Source organism: Mugil cephalus, chromosome 3 (assembly GCF_022458985.1).
Source record: "Mugil cephalus isolate CIBA_MC_2020 chromosome 3, CIBA_Mcephalus_1.1, whole genome shotgun sequence".
Lineage (NCBI taxonomy): Eukaryota > Metazoa > Chordata > Actinopteri > Mugiliformes > Mugilidae > Mugil > Mugil cephalus.
Window position 1 is genome coordinate 1,712,586 of NC_061772.1, and position 26,091 is coordinate 1,738,676.

At 39.7% G+C, this 26,091-nt stretch overlaps 2 protein-coding genes across 3 annotated transcripts; both read left to right on the top strand.

Annotated features, from left to right (window-relative positions):
- Positions 1 to 16,323, top strand: adgrg1 (adhesion G protein-coupled receptor G1). Of its 2 annotated transcripts, none has more exons than XM_047581489.1 (15): positions 1 to 414; positions 5,574 to 5,655; positions 6,449 to 6,714; positions 7,548 to 7,734; positions 8,024 to 8,069; positions 8,360 to 8,453; positions 9,915 to 10,037; positions 10,211 to 10,324; positions 10,929 to 10,971; positions 11,098 to 11,204; positions 11,308 to 11,423; positions 12,286 to 12,548; positions 12,640 to 12,739; positions 13,004 to 13,278; positions 14,265 to 16,323. In XM_047581489.1, exons 2-15 carry the CDS (start codon positions 5,583 to 5,585, stop codon positions 14,390 to 14,392), a joined length of 1,935 nt encoding a protein of 644 aa, XP_047437445.1. In that variant the 5' UTR covers positions 1 to 414; positions 5,574 to 5,582; the 3' UTR covers positions 14,393 to 16,323. The 2 variants fall into 2 exon arrangements, with proteins under 2 accessions (XP_047437445.1, XP_047437444.1); XM_047581488.1 differs by having other exon boundaries at positions 4 to 414; positions 5,571 to 5,655.
- Positions 16,324 to 18,097: 1,774 nt separating this feature from the next.
- Positions 18,098 to 26,080, top strand: slc7a6 (solute carrier family 7 member 6). Its single transcript, XM_047579992.1, has 10 exons — positions 18,098 to 18,238; positions 21,084 to 21,672; positions 21,782 to 21,907; positions 22,599 to 22,743; positions 22,847 to 22,970; positions 23,071 to 23,174; positions 23,260 to 23,356; positions 23,645 to 23,794; positions 24,303 to 24,486; positions 24,597 to 26,080. The coding sequence occupies exons 2-10, from the start codon at positions 21,183 to 21,185 to the stop codon at positions 24,662 to 24,664; spliced, it is 1,488 nt and encodes a 495-aa protein (XP_047435948.1). The 5' UTR covers positions 18,098 to 18,238; positions 21,084 to 21,182; the 3' UTR covers positions 24,665 to 26,080.
- Positions 26,081 to 26,091: the final 11 nt, after the last annotated feature.

The window sequence follows — 26,091 nt, forward strand, 5'->3', positions numbered from 1 at the left end:
AGCGACCACTTCTGTCACTTGACAGCAGCGCTCTCTCCGCTGTCAGTCTCACGTCCCGTGCCACGGCTTGAGTCACCGCTTCGGCTCGGCGTCTCGTTCTCCACGCTTTTTATCTTAGCAGAGTATTAGAAAAAACTTTTAACTTTCTCGGGTGTGCTGAAGGACCCAGAAATTACTGGAAAAACAGCAAGTGTCCACGAACATTTTTTTTTCTCCCTCTGGTGAACCTGCGTCGCTTTTTCTTTTTTTTTTAAGTCAGACACGGTGTATCCAACGGTGTGGAAGTTCATTTTTGAATTTCATCTCGGAGTCATTTTGTGAGGAATAGCAGGTGAATATTTTCTCTCGCTGAGCGTAGAAGAGTCTGCGGGAGGAGAGGACAAACGTCGACTTACGACAGCAGAACTACTTGAGGTGAGTTTACGCGACCTAGGAGGAATACTAATTCTATTGCATTTTATTTGTTTATTTTATTATTATTATTATAATTTGGAACCAAGCTAAACTGACATTTTATCATTGTCTGTACATACATTTGGCGCACCTTAGATGCACCTTTTCAACGAGGGTTTTATGGTAACACTGTAAAGTCATACCAATTTTCAAATTGTTCCTTTTGAAAAAAAAAATGTTATCACAAAAAAAAAAAATGTATGGCATAGCTAGTAACTCAAAAATAAGGCTATGCTCTAGGTGTGATTTATGTCAGTTACATGCCTGTTTTCAAGTTGTGAGTTCATTATCAATAATTAATCACATATTTGCTATTGTGTTACAGCCAGGGCCATGAATGCTTTCATTCCTTGTTTACAGTAACAGTGTGCCAAGCCTTGTCTTGTTTTCTCCTCCCTTCAAAGGCCACTTGTGCCAGGAGGTGTTGTCTGAGTTCATGTTGGTGTTGAAGGCAGACATCAAAGTCAAGTTGCAGGGCCTGTACGCTGCTTACAGCTGTGCAATGTGGTTTCAGAACTGAGTCAAGGTGCACAATCAGAAGTCTTCACTCAGTAAAAAAAAAAAAAAAAAGTACCGAAGTTATACAAATGTCACAAGCCTAAATTTAACACTTGTGAACAACACCCAGGAGATGATAAAAGCATGTGAAACTGAAAATGCAGGAAATGCCCCATTGCTTGAAATGTAAATTTTCAGTAGATATGTGACTCATTGCAAATACCCTTTTTGTGCTGACCTCATTTTTCATAATGAGGAAAAGAAAGCTGCTGATGGGTAACTATGCCTTGTGACCCACACCTAAGGCCACACTGGGGGGGCTGGCTTTTGTGTGCGCCTCTGTCCGTGTGTGTTTATTGTCATATTGATTTATTCATGCCCCCCGAAGGAAATATCTGCAGCATTCCACCTGCTCCTCCAATTTCCTCGCTGAAGAGCTCAGGATCCAGATAAAGGATCAGAGAGACACGTGCACAGACGTGCACGCTACGTTACTATGGTGCTATTACAAAGTATGCAAGGTCCTAACACCAGGTTGGCCTGGGGAGCATTCCGCATCAGCCATATGACATCTAGACATCTACTTCACCTTGAAATATTCTGAGCAGAGAACTGTCATGCTCATCATTGCTTTGACAGACTGCATGTAATCACTCTCAGTTTTCAACACTTTCTCAGCAGAAGTAGCTCAATATATAACAGCATCCTATTTTTTCCACTCACAGTCCCTACTGCTAATACTCTGTGTCGCATATCAGCGTGACAATAGCAGCCATAGCAAGCCAGTTGATTATTGTAACGTAACTCAGGGAAACAACCTCAACCTTGCAAGTCTTATCTTGCGAAATTCTTGGCAACGCCAGACTTAATTTGTAGCGCAGTGCGGTTTTCTCACAGCAGTAGCATTTGTGAAAAAACAGACAGACAACCAAGAAATGGAAGATGCTTTTACAATATACTAATTATTTCATAAGTTCAAGAGCTTGAAAGCTAATTCTTTAAATCAAGATAGTGATATTTTGAACCTTACACCAGTATAATTGTCATTTTAGAAAGTGGCCCTAAACCTCCATACATTACACTGTGGCCATGTGGTGCAGCGAGTCTGTGATGTGTAGTTGTATGCAAGTGAAAGTCCTTTCACCATTGGCTTAAACAGCCCCCGAATCAGCCAACGATCTTTGACCCCTATTCATACTCACTGTCACTTCAGCTCTGAAGCCCGACAACAAAGAGCAGCTTTTGTTCCTTGTGTGTGTCGACGGTTCACATTCTTTGCTGCTTCACTCTGCCGCTTGTGGACAAGTAGAGGAAAGTAGACTGAAAAATTGTTGCAGGACCAAAATCCAAACTGTGAATTCTCTTTACTGTAAAAGACATTTACTGGTTTTGGATTTTATTACTATTCAGCAATTGCTACCAAACAAATCCCTTATGGGTTAATGGAGTTGTTTTCTGACCCTGAAGATGATTAATATGTTGAGTGAGTCAGACGTCTATATGATGTAGGGAAAGTTTACTGGAAAACACGACAGACATGGACCGGGGTGCTTGACTGTTTTGTTCACACGCTAGGGGGGCTGGTGGATACACACAAATTCACACAAACACTTATCAGTTTCATACAATCCTTTATTTATGTAGAAGTGAAAGATGTATTAACAACTTTCAGGTTGAGTGTCAGCTTCGTACTGAAAGCCGTTTTTTTATGGTCTCACGCTCCGTCAGTGGGGCGAGTTCAGCATTTCACGTATACACACACACACACACACAAGTCATGATCTGTGAAGTGAAAGAAAACTGAATTGATGTCTGGCTGCTGCGCAGGGACAAAAGAGAGGGTGTGGGAGTAGAGTGAGTGTTAGTTTACATGTCATGCCATTTTAGCAAGTTGAAGCGTTGTGCAAGACAGGAGAAATCTAGTGGTTTGAGCTGCGCTATCAAGAGCTACACCATGAAATACTCACATATCACACCAAATACATTCAGTCATTGGGGTTCTCACGACTGCGAAGCTATTTACACATACACAGTTTGTACATTATTCAGAACAAATTAATGTAATCTTAAATCTGAAGGTGTGACGTGGCAGACTTTATTTTTGGGCATATTTACACTTTCATGATTTTGTGCTAACAATAGGGGTCATATTTGCTGAGCCTTCCACTGCATCCTTACCCCTGAAGGCAGTGGTGAGTGGGTGGGGTGACACTAGTTTATAGTTTCCTATGTGCAAATTACGGTGATCTTTACCCGATGCGGTTTCTGCATTCATCATGAAAACTACAAAACTTACCTAATTGCCTTGTAGAAATAAGATGTTGTTCAGTTTAACATAGTTAACGGTGGCCACTAGCTTATTTCACCATACCTGAATGGTGTTATTTATTTAGAATTTAGAACAGAAGCATGTCTTATGTTTTATGGGATGGACAATCTGGTGAAGGTAATCTTAACTTTCAGCCGATAGTGGTCCACCATTGACCTAAACATAGACAGAAACTTTACGGAAAACTAAATTATGATTAAAATTTGAATTTGAACTTATTTAAACAAAGACTGAAGTCGTCTATCTGAAGTGACTTTCATATCCTAATGGAGGAATAGTTCATTCCATCACTCAAGCCACAATCTAGCTTTAGTGTGAGGCTGTTTTAATTGACATATCCCTGAGTGTAGTCATCACAAAAGTCATGGCTTTATTGAGTTTTTCCATCTTTAGTCCTATAGCATTTTAGCAGCATATTTTTCTAGTTGTAATCGTTCATTCTCTACTATTAGATTCTTCGCAGAAATTCAAAACCCAACAATTATAGACAGTCACTTTGTCAGTTTAAAGAAAAAACAGAAACCCCAAATCAAAGGTCTTAATGCAATGAGCATTCAGTTTTTTCATGGTGTTGTCACAGAAATGTTACTCAATTGAACTACAAGACAATTTATGGTATTTATTTTATACTATATACCTATATCACAAAATATGCACAAAAGCTGCACAAAATCTGTGTGTAGTGTTATGTAAGAAATACAACCACAGCAGGTTTCGCGTGCATTAGCCTAGTAGACCACCACCTTTACCACCATTTTTTACTACTATGGAAACTACTAGACTATAGTAGTCTAGTAGCTTCTAGTCTACTAGACTAAGACTGTTTCTAGTAGAACTTCCTTTATTCCTTATTCTATCCATCTGTATAACAGCTCATCTTTTTGTGTCAATTAAGCTACTATGATCGATTAATTTCTCTTGTGGATCATTAAAGTCTGTTTAAGTCTAATCTCATCAGGTTTCCTGGTTTCTCACCAGGAGGAACCAAGATAAGATAGTACTTAATTGATCCCCATTGGCGAAATTCAAATGTTACAGCAGCACAACAGTGACCAGAAAGAAATGAAAGAATTAAAGAAATTAAATAGGACAACAACATTAAACAGGACAACAGGCGACAAAAAGTACAATACAAAAGGCGACAGAATCTCACAGTAAGTCTTCAGTTGCATGGAGATTCTAGACAGTGTGATAAAAGATTGCTATTCATAAAGCAATTTTGCAAACTGTTATGCAATTTCATAATTGTGTCATTTGGCAGTTTAGTGCTAGCTCTGTTTTAATGTAAACCTTTAAAAGCACCGTCTGTGTGCTTGTTCAATATTTAGGTTAGATCCGCTTTGTCTATCTTTCCCCCTCTCGTGCTGTCTTTCTGACTAGTCTGTCTGTGGTTCATAGTTCCTGTCTGCCTTGTGATGTAAATGAAAACTGCAACTGCTCAGTTTCCCCACAAGTGTCTGCATCTCAGACTGTCACGTACTGTACGCACTGTGCAAATCCATAGATGCACTGTTTGTTATATAAGGTTACTGAAAGGTGCTGGCGTGGGTAAGTGTGACAGCACTTTGATAACCCTGGGAAGTGGTTTGTAATGTCGGCAAAGCCTGAAAGAGTGTGAACTGAGAACTGTCTGGGATGAGTGGCATCTTTGTCTAGTATGTGAAGTGTGTGAAGATAGTACGTTAATTGATGCGTTGGCCTGAAAAATCTCAAGTGATTCTCAGGAACTCATGTGTACCCTGGTCTAAACACTGCGATGTCTGCAGTGCTGTAAGATAGAAATACTTACGTATCTGCAGGGTTTTTACTTGGCCAAGAAAATTCAACTTGCTATGGGCTGATGGAAAGAGTGAATTATTGGTGCATGTGTGCGGTTTCCATGTAAAGAGGAAGACTGTTTCCATTGATAAGAGCAGAGAAAGGTCCCTGTGTGTATTTTGAGCCTGAACTCATTCGTATTCATTGACACAAGACTATAGATAACAAACCAGGCGTCTGCATAAGAATAGTATCATTAAAAAAACATTTCACTATGTCAAACCTTTTCTCCCTCTATGGGTCTTTTTGTTTAATTTAGGATGTGTGTCCAATCAAAAGCATGATACAGTACACGTGATATGCTTGTTCTTTTTACTGAAGTTTGCCTTTTACCGTTGAAGACCATTCTTTTAAATTTAATGTTCCATTTTTATCCACAGCTGGCATCAGCGGCGTCATTTCCCAGTGACTACTCTCCTGACATAGGCAAAAGAAATGCGAACTGCAGCTCACTTTTTGTTTCTCTCTGCAGCAGTTGTTACCGATGGCGCAACGACCAACAGATAGTCTGAAGATTGGGCTCTTCTTGTTCATCCTCCTCTCTTCTGAAACAACTGGTACTGCTACTTTTACTCTCATGCTCATTTGTTTATTCACTATGGTGTTGCCTCACACTATACCTCCACCATGATTGTTTTCTATGTGATACATGAAACTTTATACGCATTTGCCAGTTCATTAGGTACTTCAGTGAAAATGAATGCATTCTAATATATCAGTCCTGTATTAAATATTAATTAACAGGGCTGTTGATTCAACTGTGTTTTCATTGTGGAGGCTGTGGTTTCTGTTACTTTAACAACTGCATTTTAGTCAGAAGGCTAGGATAAAGAACAGAAACTTTAGTGTTTAATCCAGTTTAACAGCGCCACAAACCACATCCTACAGAACGATCAGCTGAATTTACACCGACGCTGTTTCTACATTAAAACAGTCATGAAAGGAGATTTATGCAGGACTGTTATATTAGAATGCATTTGTCTCGACTAGTGTGGTAGGGTAACCTCAAACACGAAGCACAGCATTCTTTCTTCTGAGTACATCTGTGTGTAACTTAAGTTTATGGGAAGTAGGTAACATGCTGCATATAGCCAATCACACACTGAGGAAGTATTTTGCTTTACGATTTGTCACAGGAGTAAAACAATTCAATTTCAATTCAATTGTATTTATATAGCGTCAATAACAATACAAATTGTCTCAAGACACTTTAAAAAACCCGGTCTGAAAACCCCAGAGTAAGCACTAAGGCAACGAGAGACCAGGAGTAGAGCCCAAAAGATTTGAAGGTGAAGAATCTATTTTTATTGCATTAACAGCCTTTATTGAGACTGTGCTCTGTTTTAACAGGTTCAAGTGAAAATGACCTGTACTTGGACTTTTGTGGAACCTGGCTCCATGGCGAAGACTTCTTGAGCCTGAATGTCAACCTCTCTACAGGCTGTGATGAGCTCTTGATTTCAGCCAATAAGAGTTCTCTGTCTATCCGTGGGCAGATCACAGCTTATTGTACAAGGCATGATGTAATTCCCCTTAACCGTTTAAGATCTGATTCAAACGGCAGCATTGACTTCTGTCTGTACTGGGAGCCATTGCTGGACCAGTTGAAGCTGCAGGTAAATAATAATAAGAAGAAAGGAAGCGTGTGGAGACTTTGTACCTAATGGGACCTCACTTTTCATGTCTAAAAGCTAATATGCCAAATTACTGAGCATGGTCTTTATTTAACACTACAGGAGAATATAGCCAGTATTTATTTGCATCAGGCTTCTCTTAGAGTTATATCTTTATTTCTGTTACCCTCTGATTAGGAAGGATAACTGATTGTTATTCACTTTGAAGCCTCATTTTGATCTGCTCCCACTTTACAGCTATCCGTAATCAGACATTGTTTAATTTATTAAATTAGAGCAATCAATGTATCTTTAACTGATGTGCCAAGCCCCCTTGTTTTTTCCTGCCCTGTATTTGGGTAGGAGCCTTCATTTATGTGTGTTGACGACACGCCTCTTGTTATTTGATACCAGCTTTTAACTGACTTCCAATTTTTGTTTGAGAGAATAAATAAATACTAAATACTGGTCTTTACTAGATTTTCACTGATATTTATTATGTATCGTGTTCCTAAACACGATGAACATGATTTTCCTTTCAGAGCTACATCACATATAAAAATATATCATTTATATCAAACACATCAGTCTGTAGAAGGTGTTAAAACAAAACTAACCACTTGCGTAACCGTAACCACATTAGTTCTGAAAGGAGGTACCAAAATATAAAAAAATGTACAAAAATATAAATGTGTGAGAGTCACAATAATAACAGAGGAAAACGTATGATAAACTGAAAATGTGTACAGCAGTCAGCATACTGTATAAGCTGCACTAGTTTAAAGCTGGAGAGAAGAGTAAGAATGGCTTTATTTAATTATTATTTTGTTTTACAGATTGGAAAAACAAACTTTGTTCTGTGCTGGCCAACAAGCCTGCAGGACTCTTGCTGCACCGACCTGTCTAATGGCCCCAACAAACAAATAGCAAGTTATGGCATCAAAAATGGGATGGTCAAAAAGGATATAATCAGTGACAACACAATGACAGCATACAGCTTCGAGGGACAACCCACCAATTGCAGTAAGGAGGCTTTCTACACATCATCTGTAAATCTGTAAAAATATACTTGGCCACATGGAAGTTGTATTCATTACATAAAACTGATGTTCTGTGGTATTTTTCTTTGTCAAATAGGGTCAGTTTTTCGACATCATTATTACCATTCTCTTTTGTTCTGTCAGGTGTGTTTAACTTAGTGTGGCTCAGTCCCAAAATCGGAAGAATGGACTCATGATTTCAGGCAGTTTTTATAGTTTACCGTGCAGCATCTCAAATTCAGAATTCTTCTTTCTCCTGTCTTTTTTTGCAGAAGAATTATGTGACCAAGCAAGTCAGATGTCCAACCCTGACAGAAAGTAATTTCCTCTCTCCTTTTCCTCAAATGCACCATCACACTCACTGCTGCAGTATCATAACAGGGTATTTTTCATAACATCCTCTGGGGAAAGTCTTCGCCTTGATGACTTGCACTGCTGTTGTGAATGTTGCTGTAATCATGTACACAAAGTTAGTACAAACAGGAACCTAAGATTAAAACTATGTGAGGGTGGGACTCACACAATAACTGTTCTCCTTTTGCATGAACATCTGAAACCATAGTTTGTAACTTCTAAAGATGGTGATGTGTGTGTTCTTTTCTGTCCAGATATGTGGAGACTCAGCATATTGAACGTCACTGCGCTCACAAAACTGAGGTGGAGATGAAGGAAAACTTCAGTGGCTCCAAAGTCACATCACATGTAAGACAAACACAGAGACAGAGCTAGTGGCATATTTTCACATTCATTTTCACCAGCACCAGATTTCACTATAAAAGCCAGAATTTGAATTCAACAACAAATACAAATCAGTTTATATTTTAGTTTAAATTGGAAATGTTTTCTACTAGTATGGTTTTAATCGTTGAACGATGAACAATGTTTAAGCTCTTTAGTGCAGAATCAGACTGTGGAAAAAAATGTCAGTATGACCAACTTATTCTTATTATTACATGTTTTGTGGTAGAAAGTTGGTCTTGAGTTGCTGTGTTGGGAACTCATTATGCTCAGGAAAAATTCTGCCAGTCTAACTGAACTGTTTGGGCACAACACATGCTTATTGACACACCGTGATTGCAACTGTAGGACTTAATGAAATCTAAACTAAAATGTGATTCATATTTTGATAAGAACTGAGCTGCGCCAGACTAATTTCTTTGTGGTTTTAGTCTTTAAATGGGATATATTGACATTAAAAGTATAGAATAATGGCAGTTGTCACTTAATGCGGTGTCTTCACAGGCCATATGAGGAATATTGTGACCTGGATTTGTTTCTTGTGCATTAATATATATGGAATTAAGATCTTGCCATAATTTGAAACATTGAAATGTTTTAAAATGCTAAAATTCTGCTACTAAATTGGAAGTTTATTTTATTATTATTAGATTTCGAGCTTTCAAAACATTTTTTGGTTCATGACGTGATCTTAATCCCATGAAATGAACAACATTCCTGAGACACAAAAATTGAAATACATCTGCTTTACCAAAAAAAGAAGAAAAGGTGATTGTTGGTTCTAGTTGCATCTAGAAAAATGTGGCATCCCTTGTTGCAAATAGTTGTGGTCATTTGTAGTGATGTGATAATGCCACTTCAGCACCACTTCTTAGAGGTAAAGACTATGGAGCTGCCTTCACTTCTGAGACGTGTGCATCCGTTTTAATCAGTTTTCATTTTCATTTTGAAGCGCATTCTAACCAGTTTTGAAGAGTATTCATTCAAGATGAGGGGAGAAGTGATTTAGTTAAAAAAAAAAAAAATAAGGCAATAAGGGCAACCACATGAAACTGAAAGATAGCAGTATTCTTCTGACAAGTAGTGGATGGAAACGGAAAGTTGGCATTTGCCTTAAAATAGAACAATCTGGGTACCCAGCAATCCACAAACAGATCTTCTTCTTACATCTGTGTACACCATGCATAGGGGCTGTGATGCACACTCATAAACAGACCTGCTGGATGGTACAAAGATTGTCATTACTGTAGTGCTCAGACTCTCAAAACACCTTATGTCACTTATACAGTGTAAGTATTCATTAGCCTGTTTATGGCTAGTGGTTAACTTTTCATGTACTGACTTGAGAGCAACCTTACCTATTTTTGCTCTTTCTGTAACTCTGCAATATCACACTCCTCTCTCTGTATATGTTCTGTTTTTCAGGCCATCCCAGGTGAACCTTCGGAGTCCACTACCACTGTTTATCTGCCTCTTGCTTTAAAAGAAGCAGCAAAGAATACCAGCAAAGTAGTCTGCACTTTTTTCAGAAACAACTCCCTGTTTCAGGTATAAAGCTATTGTTTGCCCTCGGTCAACAGAGGAATAGATGTTAGATGACTTAGTGCCTGACATTTCTTCCAAACTTTATGTTTGAATCAATGCACTTTTGTTCCTCTGTGTCTACGTATGTAAGCTGTACTATTCGAAAGGAAGGTAACAACTGTGTGTGTCTGTTCTAGGAGGGCCATAACTACAAGGTTCTCAATGATGTGGTCGGAATCACTGTGGAGAACGAAGTTATCAGTAATCTGTCTGAGCCAATTAGGATTGGTTTTCACCATGATGACATACCTGTGAGTTTATGCATTTCTGTGTCCTTTTAGCTGTACTTTCTAATTCTCTTAAACATTCCAAAATGCTCAAGTTCAGCAAGTACCTGCTGATACTAAATCATTTGAATAAATAATTGGTGGTTCACATCTTTCTAACTGTTCACCAGTGACAGAAACAACGTGTTTAGGTACAGTATCGTCAGGGACATATTTGTTTGGGTGGCATCGCTGACTAGTTCCCTAAAACTCTAGGACTCACTGTACCAAATATAACACCAGCAAATTACTCAAAGGTGTTGACTGATAATAAAACCTTCAAATGTGGGTTAGCTGAATAGTGTTGAAAAAGGAAACACGATGGTTGGTCACAATTTCATGACGTCTGTTTGTCTCCTCCGGCAGCACAGAGACCACACAAAGACAGAGGTTTCTTACTTCCCTTGCAAAACACGTTGTTTGCCTTCTACACTGCGCGACTTAAAAACACCTTATAGTTTCTGTATCACAGTAATGTGGCGAGAAAAATTTTGCATTTAGAGCAGTTCTGTCTACAAGTATAGATTTGTTAACACAAAACAAATGTGCACAGCATGTTAATGGGAAGTATTTTTTATCTTTATTTCAGAAAATGTATACAAGGAAATGTGTTTCATGGGACACCAGGAAAGGTCGGGACCCTTTTGTTCAAACATCATATTAATTCCATTCCATTACTATTCGCATTCACCTTATACCTGTATCCTCTTTTGGAAATGATGATAAAATATGTTTGAATGTATATTTTCTTTGTGTAGATCCTTTGCAGGTGAATTGGTTGATGGATGGATGTAAGACAAAACGGAGAGGAACAAAACAAACTGAATGCCAGTGTGACCATCTGACTTACTTCAGCGTGCTGGTGGTGAGACAGACACATAATGAGACTTTCAAGTAGAAATGGACAGTTTTATATTTTGGTATATGAAGGCCTTGTCGTTTTCTCATTGTTCTGTGTGGTCTGGCAGCAACTTGAGCCTCGACCAGTGCGCCACCTCCTGGCACTCACCGTCATTACATCTCTGGGCTGTGCTGTCTCTGCTATCAGCTGTGTCGGTCTCATTATTTTCCTCTGCAGGAAAAGGTAATAGTTAAAAAATATATATATGTCATATGTACACTCACCAGCCACTTTATTAGGTACACCTTGCTATTAATAGGTTGAACCCCCTTTTGCCTTCAGCTCTGCCTTAATTCTTCTTGGCATACTTTCAACAAGGTGTTGGAAACATTCCTATGAGATTTTGGTCCATATTGACATGATAGCATCACACAGTTGCTGCAGATTTGTTGACTGTGCATCTGTGACGTGAATCTCATTCCACACATCCTAAAGGTGCTGAGATCTGGTGACTGTGGAGGCCATTGGAGTACAGTGAACTCATTGTCATGTTCCAGAAACCAGTTTGAGATGATATGAGCTTTGTGTCATGGTGCATTATCCTGCTGGAAGTAGACGTCAAAAGATGGCTACATTGTGGTCATAAAGAGATGGACATGGTCAGCAACAATACTCACGTAGGCTGTGGCATTTAAACCATGCTCAGTTTGTAGTAAGGGGCCCATCATCTCAAACCAGTCTGTACATTCTCCTGTGACCTCTCACATCTCTTCAAAACCATCTAAATACCAGTAGATCAGCAGTTTCTGGAATACTCAGACCAGTCAGTCTGGCACCAACAACATTGTGATGCTCGGTTTGAACTTCAGCAAGTTGTGTTGATCTCCTCTACATGCCTAAATGCATTGAATTGCAACCATGTAATTGGCTGGTTAGCTATTTGTGTTAACAAGCAATTACAAAAGGAAACAGTTGTACCTAAAAATTGGCAAGTGTACCTAATAAAGTGACAAGTGAGTGTATATGACATGATATTTCATAATATTTGTTTTGGTTTTTTTTACAATGAAGCTAGCTTCTCATTTCCATTCCATTCTCCTCCCAGGACGCGATCTAAAGAGCAGTCCATACCCATCCACTTGGGCTTAGCTGTGTCCCTGGCCTTCCTCGCCCTGCTGTTTTTCTTCACTGGAGTCTTGGCCAACGTGGGAGGGGAGAGCGTGTGTACCTGGGTGGGGGCTATGCTTCACTACGCCCTGCTCAGCTCTTTTGCTTGGATGGGCATACAAGTGTTCCACACCTTCTGGTTGGTCTTCATGATTTTCACCCCCTCCCCGAAGGCGTATGTATGGACCTTGGTTGGCTTCGGTGAGTGTGTGAAATAATGTTTAAAATTGCACCTTGTATTACATATAGGGGATGTGCAGTACATGTATGACCCATGGATATTCTTTTCCAGTTCTCCCTGGTGTTCCTGTTGGCATCCTGGCTGCAGTAGGTGATATTTATGGAGTGAGAGAGGTGGTGGCAAGCGATGACGTCTCCAACCCTTACCGGATGTAAGTCTTTCCTTATTTCATCAAAACTTACTCAGACAGATACTTGCTGTGGATCAACAAATGCAGTATTCCCCAGATTCCCTGGCATTGCACTGTGAATCACATCCCCTTGTTTTTAGAGTAGCAAAGAGCAGCAGAGTGGTTTGAGGGATGTTTCGGAAAACACTGAATTAACATTATCCTACCACTCCATTTTTCCTTTTTGGAACGACTAGGGAATATCGACTGTAATATTGAATATCTGAGTGTATTTGTTTTTTCCAGGTGCTGGATAAAAGAGAACAAAAAGGCCTTCCTGGCTCACTGTTTCACCACCATGACGGTCCTGGCCATTCTGGTGTTATCAGGCTTTGTGATGCTGTTCCTGGTCTACAGAAAGATCCGCACCAGGGATGAATGGAGTCAGAACCGTGTGGCTTTTTTCAGCATTTGGGGCCTCAGCTGCCTGTTTGGAACAACTTGGGGTCTGACCTTCCTAGACTTTGAACCCCTCTCTGATTGTATTCTCTTCCTCTTCTGTATCCTCAACTCCTTCCAAGGTATGTGCTTTTGTGTACAGATAGTTTGACTCTGCACACACGAGGAGATTGCCCCACTAGTGCTAAAATATTTTTTCCCATCTATAAAAAAATGTGCAGGAAGGCCATTATACCAGGATAAAGCAGTTTTCAGCATTTTCTTGTGCTTGAAGACTTTGATATGTCTTGTTGAATGGAAAATGACCTGAAATAAGCTACATATACTCAATGTGTAGTTCCGCAGCATTATAACCACCTTCACAGTTTACCTATTTATAGAGTCTGTGGTCAGAGGTATTTTCATTGTTGGTGCAAATTGGGCACTATGTATTTGGAGCCAGTGCTCCATTGTATCAGTGTGGGAATGAGACAATGGCTGTGGTTAATCATGGCCTTCTGTTACTGGTGCCTATCAGAAGTAAAGCTGTTTCCTCCCACATGCAACACACTTGTTTTTGGTTCAAAGCCAAACCCTCAGTTCATTAACCCCATATTTGCTGCACAGTGGTAGATCAGATATCTACTGTAACATGACATTTTGTCTTTTGTAATTGATTTTGTAAAGTGAATAAAACCTAGGTTAAAGAGAGATAGGCATAAACAAAACAACAAAAAAGACTTTTATTGTCTCACTCAGGGATAAAATGGGGATTAATGGCATGGCAGGCAGGCTTTTCTTTTATCAACAGATAAAGCTCACCATCTTGCAATCGTGCCGTAGACGACCATAAAAAATGTAGGACATCTACTTCGTGTCACATTCTGACAGCTAATAAATCCACTAGAATCTTTATTTAAAATTGCCCTCTTTATAGTATTTGTATCTTTTTTGCTTTTCAATAATCCTTTAAATGTCTGGTTACTGTTCACAGTAACTCTTAATAGAACAAGTGAGGTTATTGTTGCCTTACTCGTTTCATAGGCCTTTGGCCCAGTAATGTTAAAATGACAAAATAAGGAGAGATAACAAATGAATGAATGTGTCTTGGTTGTGGTGTGTCTCTCAGGTTTCTTCTTGATGCTGCGGTTCTACATGCTGGACAGGATGCGCAAACAGGCTGGGGGCTCTGGTTTCGGCAGCACCAGCACCGGATCTACCAGGCAACACATGTTACAGGCCCAGGAGAAGAGTTAAATGGGCCAAATAAAGTTGTGGTACACAATACAGAGGCAAAACCAAGCTGCAGCAGTCTATATAACAGATAAAACATGATAGAGGACTAGGCACCAGTCCTGAGAGGAGTAGGCACCACTCCTAAGAAAGTGTAGATTAAGTTCAGATGAAATTCTGTTTCCTGTGAAACATGCACATACTCTCTTCATCATATGCCATTTATTCTTCTGTTATCCTTTTGTACTGAACATCCCAGGCCAGCTGTATTAATAAACATAGCACACTGAGCATAATGAACAATGGACACATCATTGAATTTCCAAAAATGTCAGTCAGTTTGGATATACTAGTTGTTCCACGCACCATTTAGGTGGTGGCGACTCAATGTTACTGTTGCATTAGTGATGATTGAATGACTAGGAGAGTGCTAATGCTTCAGCATATTAATGGATTTCTTGTAAAAACTAGAAAAAGCTACTGAATCTTTGAAAACACAGTCTGCTTAGTTTGGTCAGTTTGAAGAGATGAAGCCAGCAGTGCAGCTGGTTAATGAAAGACATAAGGGAAGTGACTCATATGAAAATCTGAAAGTTTTCACAAGACACAGAATTAGTAATTACCCCTGAGTGCAGGATGATTCATCACCATTTAAAAATGATTAGAGGAATACTTTATTATATACATGTCTCATGTCCTTCTTTGGCCAGATATTGGCGTATATGTGATTTCAGTTGATTTCATGGGGACTTTAAAACCTTCTTTTGGCGGCGGCTTTTCAAATGAAATAGAATGTTAATGTGCCACATACAGGTATTTATGTCACACTCCATTGACACAGGTGTACCTCACACATTCCAAGGGTGTGCTGTGCTAATCACCTCATTAAATTAAGAATTAAGCTTAAATTAAAGAGTCAAGTAAATCAATCAAAGTTGCGGAAAGATGCATATTGCAAATGATAATGTTTGTTTAAGTAAAGCTGCAGATGTCACTCCCACATCTAACATTTTGGTGAGATTAGATAAATAATATATAAATAAAGTCTCACAGTAAACCTGGTGTGGGAAACCCAATCCACTTGTTGTTAAATTATCTTAAGAATATACTTTATTACTTGACTCTTGTTCTCTGGACCAGTGAAGAAGAAATAACACCATCACTCAGGAACTCATAATACTTGCCTGGAGCCTGTATTTGCAGTATACCTAGACTGGCTCTAGTTATGGAATTTATGTGAGATTAAAAAGAGTAAATTGTAAATAAAGTTGAGCTTTATTTCCAGAACATGAGGATGTTAAATGATTCTAAGTAACTGTGCTGTGATTTCTGTTATATTGCTTATTATGAAACAGAAGATTATACACTTTTGCCCATAAAGTTGGAATAATATTGTTTTCAGAAACATTCCTTTTTCTATTCCTATTTATACACATATGTTGTGTTTGGAAGAGATTAATCCATGAAGTTCTGAGAAGATATATACTTTACCAGGAATAAATCCCATTGTCACAATCATTACTTAAGAAGAGGTAAAAAAATAAAAAATATTTGATTCCAGCTTTATGGGCAATAGTGTATTATTGATGAGCTCCTCAACCTTAGATAAGCTTTTTTTTTTTTTTTTTTTTAAAAAACAAAACAAAACAACAACAAAAAAACATTTTATATTATGTATGCTTTTTTCTGTAGCTGATTTTAAAATAGCACTTTAGATTTTCAGTCTGTATTTTTTTTTTATATATTTCATGACCAGTATGTGCCCGACGTAAAGTAACAACTGAATGTTATAGAATATGAGATCATATTCATAGGGATATTCAGGGAGATACTGTGAGGCTTGCACTTTTTATTTTTATTTTGTAAATTTGAATTTGTTGTTACTAAAATGGTTGTTTATTTGTCAGTGCGAATGTATATACAGTATTAATAAATATCTTTTGGTTAAAAATTAAGTAATGGCTGTGTATTTGTCTACATGTGTATGCACTTAACCTTGCACACTAAGCACTTTTGTGGTTTCCTGCTCAGTCGTCCCTCCCTCTTATCTGTCCCTCCGTGCTTCCTCCCCAGAGGTTTTATATTTGTTGTTCTCTTGCTGCTTGTTTGCCCTCCAAATTCTGAAAAAAAAGGACGTAGGACACATATTGTAGCAAACGATTATGATAGTGTTTATTTGAGGGTCACAAGAAACGTTTAACAGCCTTATTTTTATGATGTTTGTCTACACCAGTCAGGTCAGTATTTGATAAAGATGGAGGTGCAGTTCTAGACATAGAGGAAGCCGGCCATTATGGCTCTCACAGGGAGTGTGTGAAAAAGTCTTTTCTGTGTCATTAACACAAAAATCCTTTTCTGATAGTAGTGTGTGATTCAAGGTCATTCACACAACAACAGCTGAACTAAAAACAATACTATGGGATTGAGATGGAGATAATGATAGACAATGATCTGACACTGACACTGATGGTGCAGAACTCTCACTGTCTCAACTAATAGGCGAGTGAGGCTGTATGTTTAGGGAGGGGAGACAGTCCATTGATCGTCCTGACTGCCTGTGGGTTCTTCAGCAGCTTCCACTAGTATTTTATGATCAAGGTACACATACTGGATTAAAGGCCTGATAGTCATCTGGGTCCCAAAAGCTTCAGCTTTGCCGTAGAAGAACATGAACTATGTCATTTTCCACCTTGTGACCCTACATTTAACTTTTTTTGTAATTAGTAAATAAAATGTCATATATTATTGAATGCATTTTAAGCTTATCTTTGAAAATAACTTTCAGTTTACTATTTAAGTAACAAGTGTTTGGATTGAAGGTGGCTGGGTTAAAAAACAAAACAAAAAAAACCCCCAAAACATTACACCAGCATCATATGTGGGGGGTCAGTCGTGTCCCCACAAGTCTCCAATCTGTTATTGCTGCTCTCTTCTCTCTATTCTGTCTCTACCTGGCTGGCCTCAAGCAGAGTTCTGGCTTTCTTCCTGTTAAAAGGGAGATTTTCCTTGCCACTGTTGCCTTCTCGCTTGAACTGTGGGTCTCAGGCCAGTGTCTTGAGACACTGTATTGTTACTGACTCTATATTTTGAACTGAACAAAATTGAACTGGGGCAAGGGTGGGCTCTTTGCATAAGAAAATGAACACTCTAATGGGTTCTCATGAACGCAGGTTCATACTGTTGTATTTGTTTGCCCCCTCAATTTTGCGTACTGGCATGTGTAAATCTGCTTCACCACCGCTGACACACTAACACAAAAACGACACATACTATTGGAGGACCCATGCTCCTAGCAGGACAGCTCTAATTACAGTCAGCCAGTGTTTCACACACAGCACCATGCTTAGTGCTGACAAAAAAAAAAAAAAAAAAAATATATATATATATATATATATATATATATATATATGTTTCCATATTTGTGTGTATATATATATATATATATATATACACAAATATGGAAACAAATAGAGAGAAATAACATACAGTATAGTGCTCCGTTCTTGTGTCCACGCAGTTCCTTCTGTAGCTCATTTTACACGTCTTCATAATGATTTTCCTGACGGTCCCTGTATGCCACATTAAACGTTGTTCACCTAACGCCTTTCCTAAAGCCTAAAAGCATACCAGTCGTATTCGAACGTTTTCGAAAAAAAAGGGGGGGTGGGGGGAAGCATTTTTTAGCATGCGCACTGGTATTTTTTATTGATATTGCAGACGTTAGGCCACGCTACAGCAGCGTCACGTGACTTGTCCTCCCAACCGGAGCCAGTTGTTTACGGGCTGCTGTGATGCTTTGTTAGAGGACAGGACAGGAGACGGTGCTGTCAGCCCGTCAAAACCAAGAGACGGGCCGGCTAAGCAGCGCAGGTAAGACCGGCAGATACACCCGGGTAGTTTTACCGATATGTTTCATGTCTGCACGCTGGGAGATACGGTAAACTGAATTTAAATAAAGGACAAAACAAAGAAGTAATGTTTGCAGCTCTCTGCGGAGAGCCGACACAGTGCAGGACGAAAAAAATAAAAGTAGAAATAAAGCCACAAATTAACGTTACCGCCGCCTTAGCTGGATTTTATTCAGGTTTGGTGAACGGGCTGTTGTTGTCGAGCGCGTTGTCGAGTTGTTCCTAAATAACAAGCTAATTGGTCTAAATAGTAGTGATGGCCAGCTGTTAAATTCTTATGTTCTTTTAACTTGTGATCTGAATTATTGTTGTTATTATTATTGATGTTTTTATTGTTATTATTATTATTAGTAGTAGCAGTATTCAGTCAGTAGCCTATAGCTTTCATAGTTGAAGCCTGTTAGTAGAGTCGTCTTGTTCGTTAAGGTGTCTGTAGAAGCAGCTCTCTTTTAACTACCCTAGTTTGATGTCTCATCTCTTCGTGGCATGAATGTTACATATATGTTCGGTCAGTATAAACAAACATAGTCACTAAAGTACAGTATGAAATGTAAATAGAGAGAAAGCTTTAGTTCGCGACAGCATACGTTTATACGTTTTGTTAAGCGGAAGTCGTGAGTGTTAGATTGATAGCGGCTTTGTTAGGTTAGGAAGACAGAGCGTTCAGAGATGATAGGATGATTCTCATGGTCAGGTAGGTTTATATTATTGTGTGACACTCGGACAGACAAGGGTTTGATATTATTACGAATGGGAGATGGTCTCATTGAGTAGAGTGACCCACACAGACCTTTAGGCTTTAAACTGTAATGATCTTGTCCCACACCGTTGTGTGAGCTGCATAGACTGCAGGGTAGCACCAGCTTACTCAGCACTTTCCCTGCTTCTTTTATATATTTTTTGTCTGTGGAGACTCATTTTATGTCTTTTAAAATATTACTTCTCGTGATATTGTTAAACTGTAAATAAATAATCTTTGAGGTAATTTTACAATTAATCCAATTCAGATTATTTATTTATTTATTTATTTATTTTGGTAAGTGTTTCTGTGTTTTCCAAGCACAATACTTCGTACAGACATCCAGCAAAGTACTCAAAGAAAGAAGAAAAGACAGAATAAGAAGTGTTTTATTATAGTTCATTCTATAGTTCATTATCAGGATTTTTGTCAGGCTTACCTGGCTGCTGCTTATCCCACCTCGGGCCTGTCTCTAGTTGCATCAGTGTTGAAAACAGCTCTCAAATTACACGCAGCCCTAGATGAAAATGATCTCTCTTTGTCAAATATATGCATACTATACATGCTCATATCCATACCCACTAACAGAGGAGGAATCCAAGCCAGAAAAGTAATCAGTGCTCAGTAGGCCTGCAGCCAAATGTGTGTTAGGACGGAAGATCTAAAGGAAAACTAAGAGCCTGCCAGCATTTCTCAATGTGTTAAATGTTAGATTCAACTTTTAGTGTTGTCTGACAGTATAGAACCCAAACTTATTCACTTTACGGTGATACGACACAACCTGGCACAGTAGCAGCTCTTCACATTTGAGAAACGTGACTGTAATGAACTTATTATACCAGCCAGCAGGCACACTGCTGCCATACAGATGGTTTCATTTATTGAAATACAGCACGTAAAGAGGGGACTCGACCTTTGACTTCTGACTCCATGTGAATGCTTGTGCCACTTTTGAAGAGAAACTGTCAAGGCGTTCCTGAGATTCTTTATAAGAAGAACATATGCGTCTGGCTACAGCTGTCTCTAACAGGGAAACATAATGATTTACTTCATGTCGTGCTCAACTTCTGATGATTAAGGTTATATTAAAACCTGAAGAACAGAACAAACTGACACAGGCAAATTCTCCTAGGCCATAAGAGCATCACAGTCATGTGAAAGGCACCTCAGACTTCCAAGGATGTCACGTTTGGTTGAAGCACCAGAGTAAGAATGTGTTGAATGCATCTTTTCACGGTTTCCATCCATAAAGCTGGATGAAGCATGATGAGGTTTATAGCAGGTCACATCTAGAATACACCGTCTTCCAGAGTTACATAATCCTTGAAGCGTCACACAGGGTGATGCACACAAGTTCACACACACCTAGTCCTAGCTTTAATGAAGCACGGACACTACAGTGTTGTGACAGATGAGTCATCGATGCTTAGACTAAAGTTAACAGCGGTGTGATTGTTTGGGTCATTGATTGGTCTGTTATCATCTGATAAACAGGTGGTGCAGCGGTGAGCTTCCGCATGAGGAACAGATGTCTAATGACTGAAGTGAAGCATGTACCTCACATGCAAACAGACAAAAACCACGAGGACCAGCCCATTGTTATAACTGGCTTCTCATGTGGATTGATGATTTTGTTATTATCCTGTATTGGTGTACATTCAGCGCTAACCCTGCTGTTTTAACTTGCCCTTTCCTAATCTATTTACTGTACATTTAGGTATCTATTGTCTGGAGACAGCACAGAGATCATTCTTTGAAATAAACAATGTTGCGCCTTAATAACACAAGTTATAATGTGATTTGTGGAAAAACAAAGCATTTGACTCACCTCCACTAAAGTAACCCCCTCACAAGACACATGATCAGGTTTTAAATATAGTTCTGGTTTTCTGTGTGATGTTTTTATGTGTGAGAAAGCAGTACTTCTCACATGCTTTTCTGCTCCTATCCATTTCTGCAGTTAATTAACTACCCTTGCTGTTATCTGTTGAATAACAGCAGTCTTGTGAGTCATCATTTGGCATTGAGCTCCCATGGACTTCACCAGTAATGACATGCCTCTCCTCAGTCTGTTAAACAGGTTTGTTCCTGAGGTTGCCAGAAGGGGACAAACGGCTGTAGGGTCCACCGCCGGGCCTCTTTCCTGTAGCCTTGAAACACCAGCCCCATGGCCGACCACGGATCTTCTGAAAAGATGAACGGCAGTGCTGGCCAGTCTTCCGGTCTTTTGGAGCCGCCCAAAGAAAGCATGCAGCTTAAGAAGGAGATTTCGCTGCTTAACGGAGTCAGTCTGATTGTAGGAAACATGATAGGCTCTGGCATTTTCGTCTCCCCTAAGGGGGTTCTTATCTACAGTGCCTCTTATGGGCTGTCACTAGTCATCTGGGCTATAGGGGGTCTGTTCTCAGTGGTGGGGGCCCTCTGCTATGCTGAGCTGGGCACCACAATCACCAAATCAGGGGCATCTTATGCATATATCTTGGAGTCATTCGGTGGCTTCATTGCATTCATTCGTCTGTGGACGTCTCTGTTGATCATTGAGCCCACCAGCCAAGCGGTCATTGCCATTACATTTGCAAACTACCTGGTGCAGCCATTGTTTCCAACATGTGAGCCCCCATATGCAGCATCCAGGCTCATTGCCGCAGCCTGTATCTGTAAGTACTTTTACTGTACACTATGTCACACAGCTGTTGTCTGCTCCTATCTGTTTAGCCATTCCTAAACGAGTAGAGGAACACATTTGAAGCTCTCTGCTTTCTCCAGGTCTATTGACGTTCATCAACTCTTCTTATGTAAAGTGGGGCACCCGTGTGCAGGACCTTTTCACCTATGCAAAGGTGGCCGCACTCATCGTCATCATCGTCACCGGCATCGTCAGGCTGTGCCAGGGTGAGTTGTGTCATTACATTATTCAACATAATAACTGATAGAAATGCAGTGAGCAGCTTTAGCACCAGCTTACATACTGTGTGTGCTTTTCCACATAGCAAAAAAAAAGGAAAATTATTTGATGGCTTGGCATCTGAAAAAGTCTTGTAATTGGAAATGTAATAAGTTGCATTTTCAGAACAATATAACATACAACAAATAAATAACAGTCAGTAGTCATCGTTCATAGTCATAGCTGTTGTGAGTGTATTGCTGGTATAGCTGAAAACCAGTTGCATTTAGATTATTATGTGATTTTTTGTGTTCTAACTTCTACCATAAACACTGGGATATAAAGGGTTAAAATTTTGAAATTAATCAGACTTTTGGAATTTATGAATAGGAATAGATTACAGTTTTGGCCCTTAACAGTAAGAATGTAACAATTTAGGTTACACAGTGTAAAAATAGAGAATAATGGCATTTTAGTTTGACATATTAAAACCTTAAAAAAGCACAATACACCTTTGCCAAATATGATAGCTTGTAGCTAAGTTATCAAAAAATAAACTGGAAAAGGACACATTTGTCCCAATCAGAGCATAAGGTTTTAACAGTCCATACCAGCAAAAAGTTATAGGAAGTTAAAACCCCAGGGATCTCCTGTGGAAGAATGAAGTTTCACTCTGTATTTATTGTGTCTCCGTCTTAGGCTACACGACCAACCTTCAGTCATCCTTTCGAGGGTCGTCTACAGATCCTGGTGACATTGCGCTGGCGCTGTACTCTGCACTCTTCTCCTACTCTGGCTGGGACACCCTCAACTTTGTAACTGAGGAGATCAAAAACCCTGAAAGGTAAGCTTTCCTTTTCTGGGCCTTTTTTTCAAATTAAAACTGTGGCCAGTCAGACTAATGTTTAATACTTAACTAAAACTGATCAAATGTCCCGTTGTTCTAGGAACCTGCCCCTGGCCATTGCCATCTCTATGCCCATTGTCACCATCATCTACATCCTCACCAATGTGGCATACTACGCTGTTTTGGATGTTAGTGCTATATTGGCCAGCGATGCAGTGGCTGTGGTGAGAAAACAAACTGCTGCTGGTGGGATGGAGAACAGAAGTGCATGTGTGTAAGCTTAGAATGCAGTTCCTAAATCAGCAGTTTCTGTGTTGCGTTTAGACTTTTGCAGATCACACTCTTGGTGTGATGAGCTGGACGATCCCCATTGCCGTGGCTTTGTCCTGCTATGGAGGACTCAATGCTTCCATTATAGCTGCATCCAGGTAGAACACGCACACACACACTCACATTTAAGCAGCAATCTACAGTGGTTATTTTATTGTCTGAATTCTTGTTTGTTGTGTCCAGGTTGTTCTTCGTGGGCTCTCGTGAGGGTCACCTTCCAGACGCTCTGTCCATGATCCATATACAGAGGTTCACTCCGATTCCAGCTCTGCTCTTCAATGTACGTAAACAGAATAATTACATTCAGGTTAGATTGGTGGAAGAAAATTCCACTTAATAGTACCTCATAGAAATCACACAACAGGTCTAATTTCAATCTATTCCAAATATATTTTTCATTTTGAAACTAATGAAAATGGAAACAAAATGTCTGTGGGATTTCCACTTGCTACTAAATATGACACAACATGTAACACTCAGGTAAATAAACATGTTTTTCACATAAACTGTTATTTTTTTGTCTCCCTGTTGTCACGCATGGCCCTTTCTTCCTCCATCTGCTGTCCAGTGCGTCATGTCTCTGATCTACTTGACAGTGGATGATGTGTTCCAGCTCATCAACTACTATAGTTTTAGCTACTGGTTCTTTATGGGACTTTCTATTGCTGGACAGATCTACCTCCGCTGGAAGGAGCCTGACAGACCCAGACCACTTAAAGTAAAAACACAAAAACAACACACCTGTGTGATCACTATGTATCCGTCCATTGATGGATTCATTAATGAATCATGGTGTTTGTGTTTGGCTGACAAGCAGGGCTTGAGCTCTGTGTACTGACCAGAGCCAGAGCTCAGCTTGTTCTCCATCAATATCATAGTGGCACCATCAGAAGCTTTATTACATTCATTCTTCTGTAGATGTCTTTGTTGGTCATTGAGCCTGCCAAATCTTAGAATCTCCTCTGGCAAGAAAAGAGGTCAATAGAAAATAACCACCCTTGAAGAGGATGATACCAGTACTGATGTAACTGCGTGAATGTCTGGGCAGGAAATGAACTGTCTTAGATGTAGGCTTTAATTTGTCTGTTGCTAAAATGTCCAGTGGGACAAATGCTTCCTAAACATATGCATAAAAAAATACTCTAAAAAAAAAGTCATTAAGGCATATACGTTTATTGTTGCGTCTCCATCTCATGGCCTCCTTCCTGATTTTTTTCTCTCTGTAGCTGTCGTTGTTATACCCCGTGGTGTTCTGTCTGTGTGCCGTTTTCCTGGTGGCAGTTCCTCTCTACAGCGACACCGCCAACTCTCTGATTGGCATTGCCATTGCCCTGTCAGGCGTCCCCGTCTACTTCCTGGGTGTCTACCTGCCAGAGTCCAAACGGCCGCCTATCATCACTAAGCTATTGCGTGAGTATACCACATGTCCAGCACCCTGAAGCTGCAGTCACAGTTGTCGCTGTGGTTGCATCATCACTTATTCTAGAGTCAACAAGCCAACATGTTGTCTTTTACTGCAGGTTCTCTGACTACCTTCACCCAGTACACCTGCTACTCTGTACTCACTGAGGTGGATAAAAGCCTATAGCATATTTGACACTGCAAAGCTTTCACCAGCAGTGACCTCATAGTCACCAGGCAATGGATTCAGATGGGACGTCAGATCTTCTACACAACCTTCCACCATGATGAAACTCTCAGACTTCACTGCCTTGACTGCCTACAACACTAACAGTGCTGCACAGACGTGCAGATTTCCCCTGGATTTCAAAGACTTTCACCCCTCAGCGGAGACACTACTGTTACATTACAGTATTTAATAACCTCTGGTATATATCATGCGCCTTGTTGTTTCCACAGGTTGTAGTATATACTGTATGCCTTTTAAAGTACCTGCCTGTGAGATTTTACAGATGCTGTGTACACAGTCACAGGGACCTGATAATGATGCAAGTACATTTTTTCTATATAGCTTTTACTCATTTAAGTGATCTTGTGCAGTATGAGTGAGTTAACCTCGCATGGGAACCAAAGTATTGTAAACTGTTAGTCATTTCCTGAATGAAAAAGGGAATAAAATATGATTCATGAGATAACGGTCCCACGGTAGGGAAATGTATGTAAAGACTCTCAATTCTAATGTCATTGTGGTCATGTGGCATTGGTGCCACTGCTGGGTGGTGGGGTGATGCCTTTCACCTACTGTCATATTTAGACTCTACTGGTTTCAACATGTCATCTGAGGTGGGTTTAGTGTCAGCTGAATCTGATGACACAGAATGACCTCATTGTGCTGCTCCAACATTTGAATCCTGTTCTATAGGAAAACATTCTCCATCTTAGAATCCACATTTCATCTTTAGTAAGCACCTTTTAGTTGCAGTATACTGCTTCGTTTTGTTGCCACTGATGAGATCGTGCTTTGGAATCGGTCCACTCCTGCTGTAATGCACTGACTGCATCACCCACACCATATGGCTGTGCATTAAACTGGATGTTAATGGACTAGAGCCTCTTGTGTAGACTAACAGCAATAACTTTGAATTATGGTTGTTACAAATTGTGAGTTAATTTCAACATGAAACAACTTATTCTTTGCAGTTCTGTAGATGCTGTGTCTTGTGATGTTAAGGCCAAATCATCATCACATTGAGGGTTGCAGAGCAGTTGGGACAGTTTTTCCTGAAACTGCCTCTCACAGCTTAAGCTGTTACAGTACCTGTCGTCACTGACCTAAAAAACACAGCGTAGCCTCAGGGACAGTAACTAAGGAGAACAGTTCATCAAATAATCACTTCCAGCAACAAACAGCAGGGGTTCCTGTTCCACTTTTCCTTCCTCCAGTTCAGTCAAACACAGCCTCGAGCTTTACCAACAGTTGGCATACTGTCCCTGGACATTGAATTATGAGGTATGACCAACCTCTAACTGATTGTTTTGAGAACTTTTGTTCATCATTATTTATTTTGACCTATTATTAGAATCAATAAAGTCTTTAAATTGACTAGGTTGTGT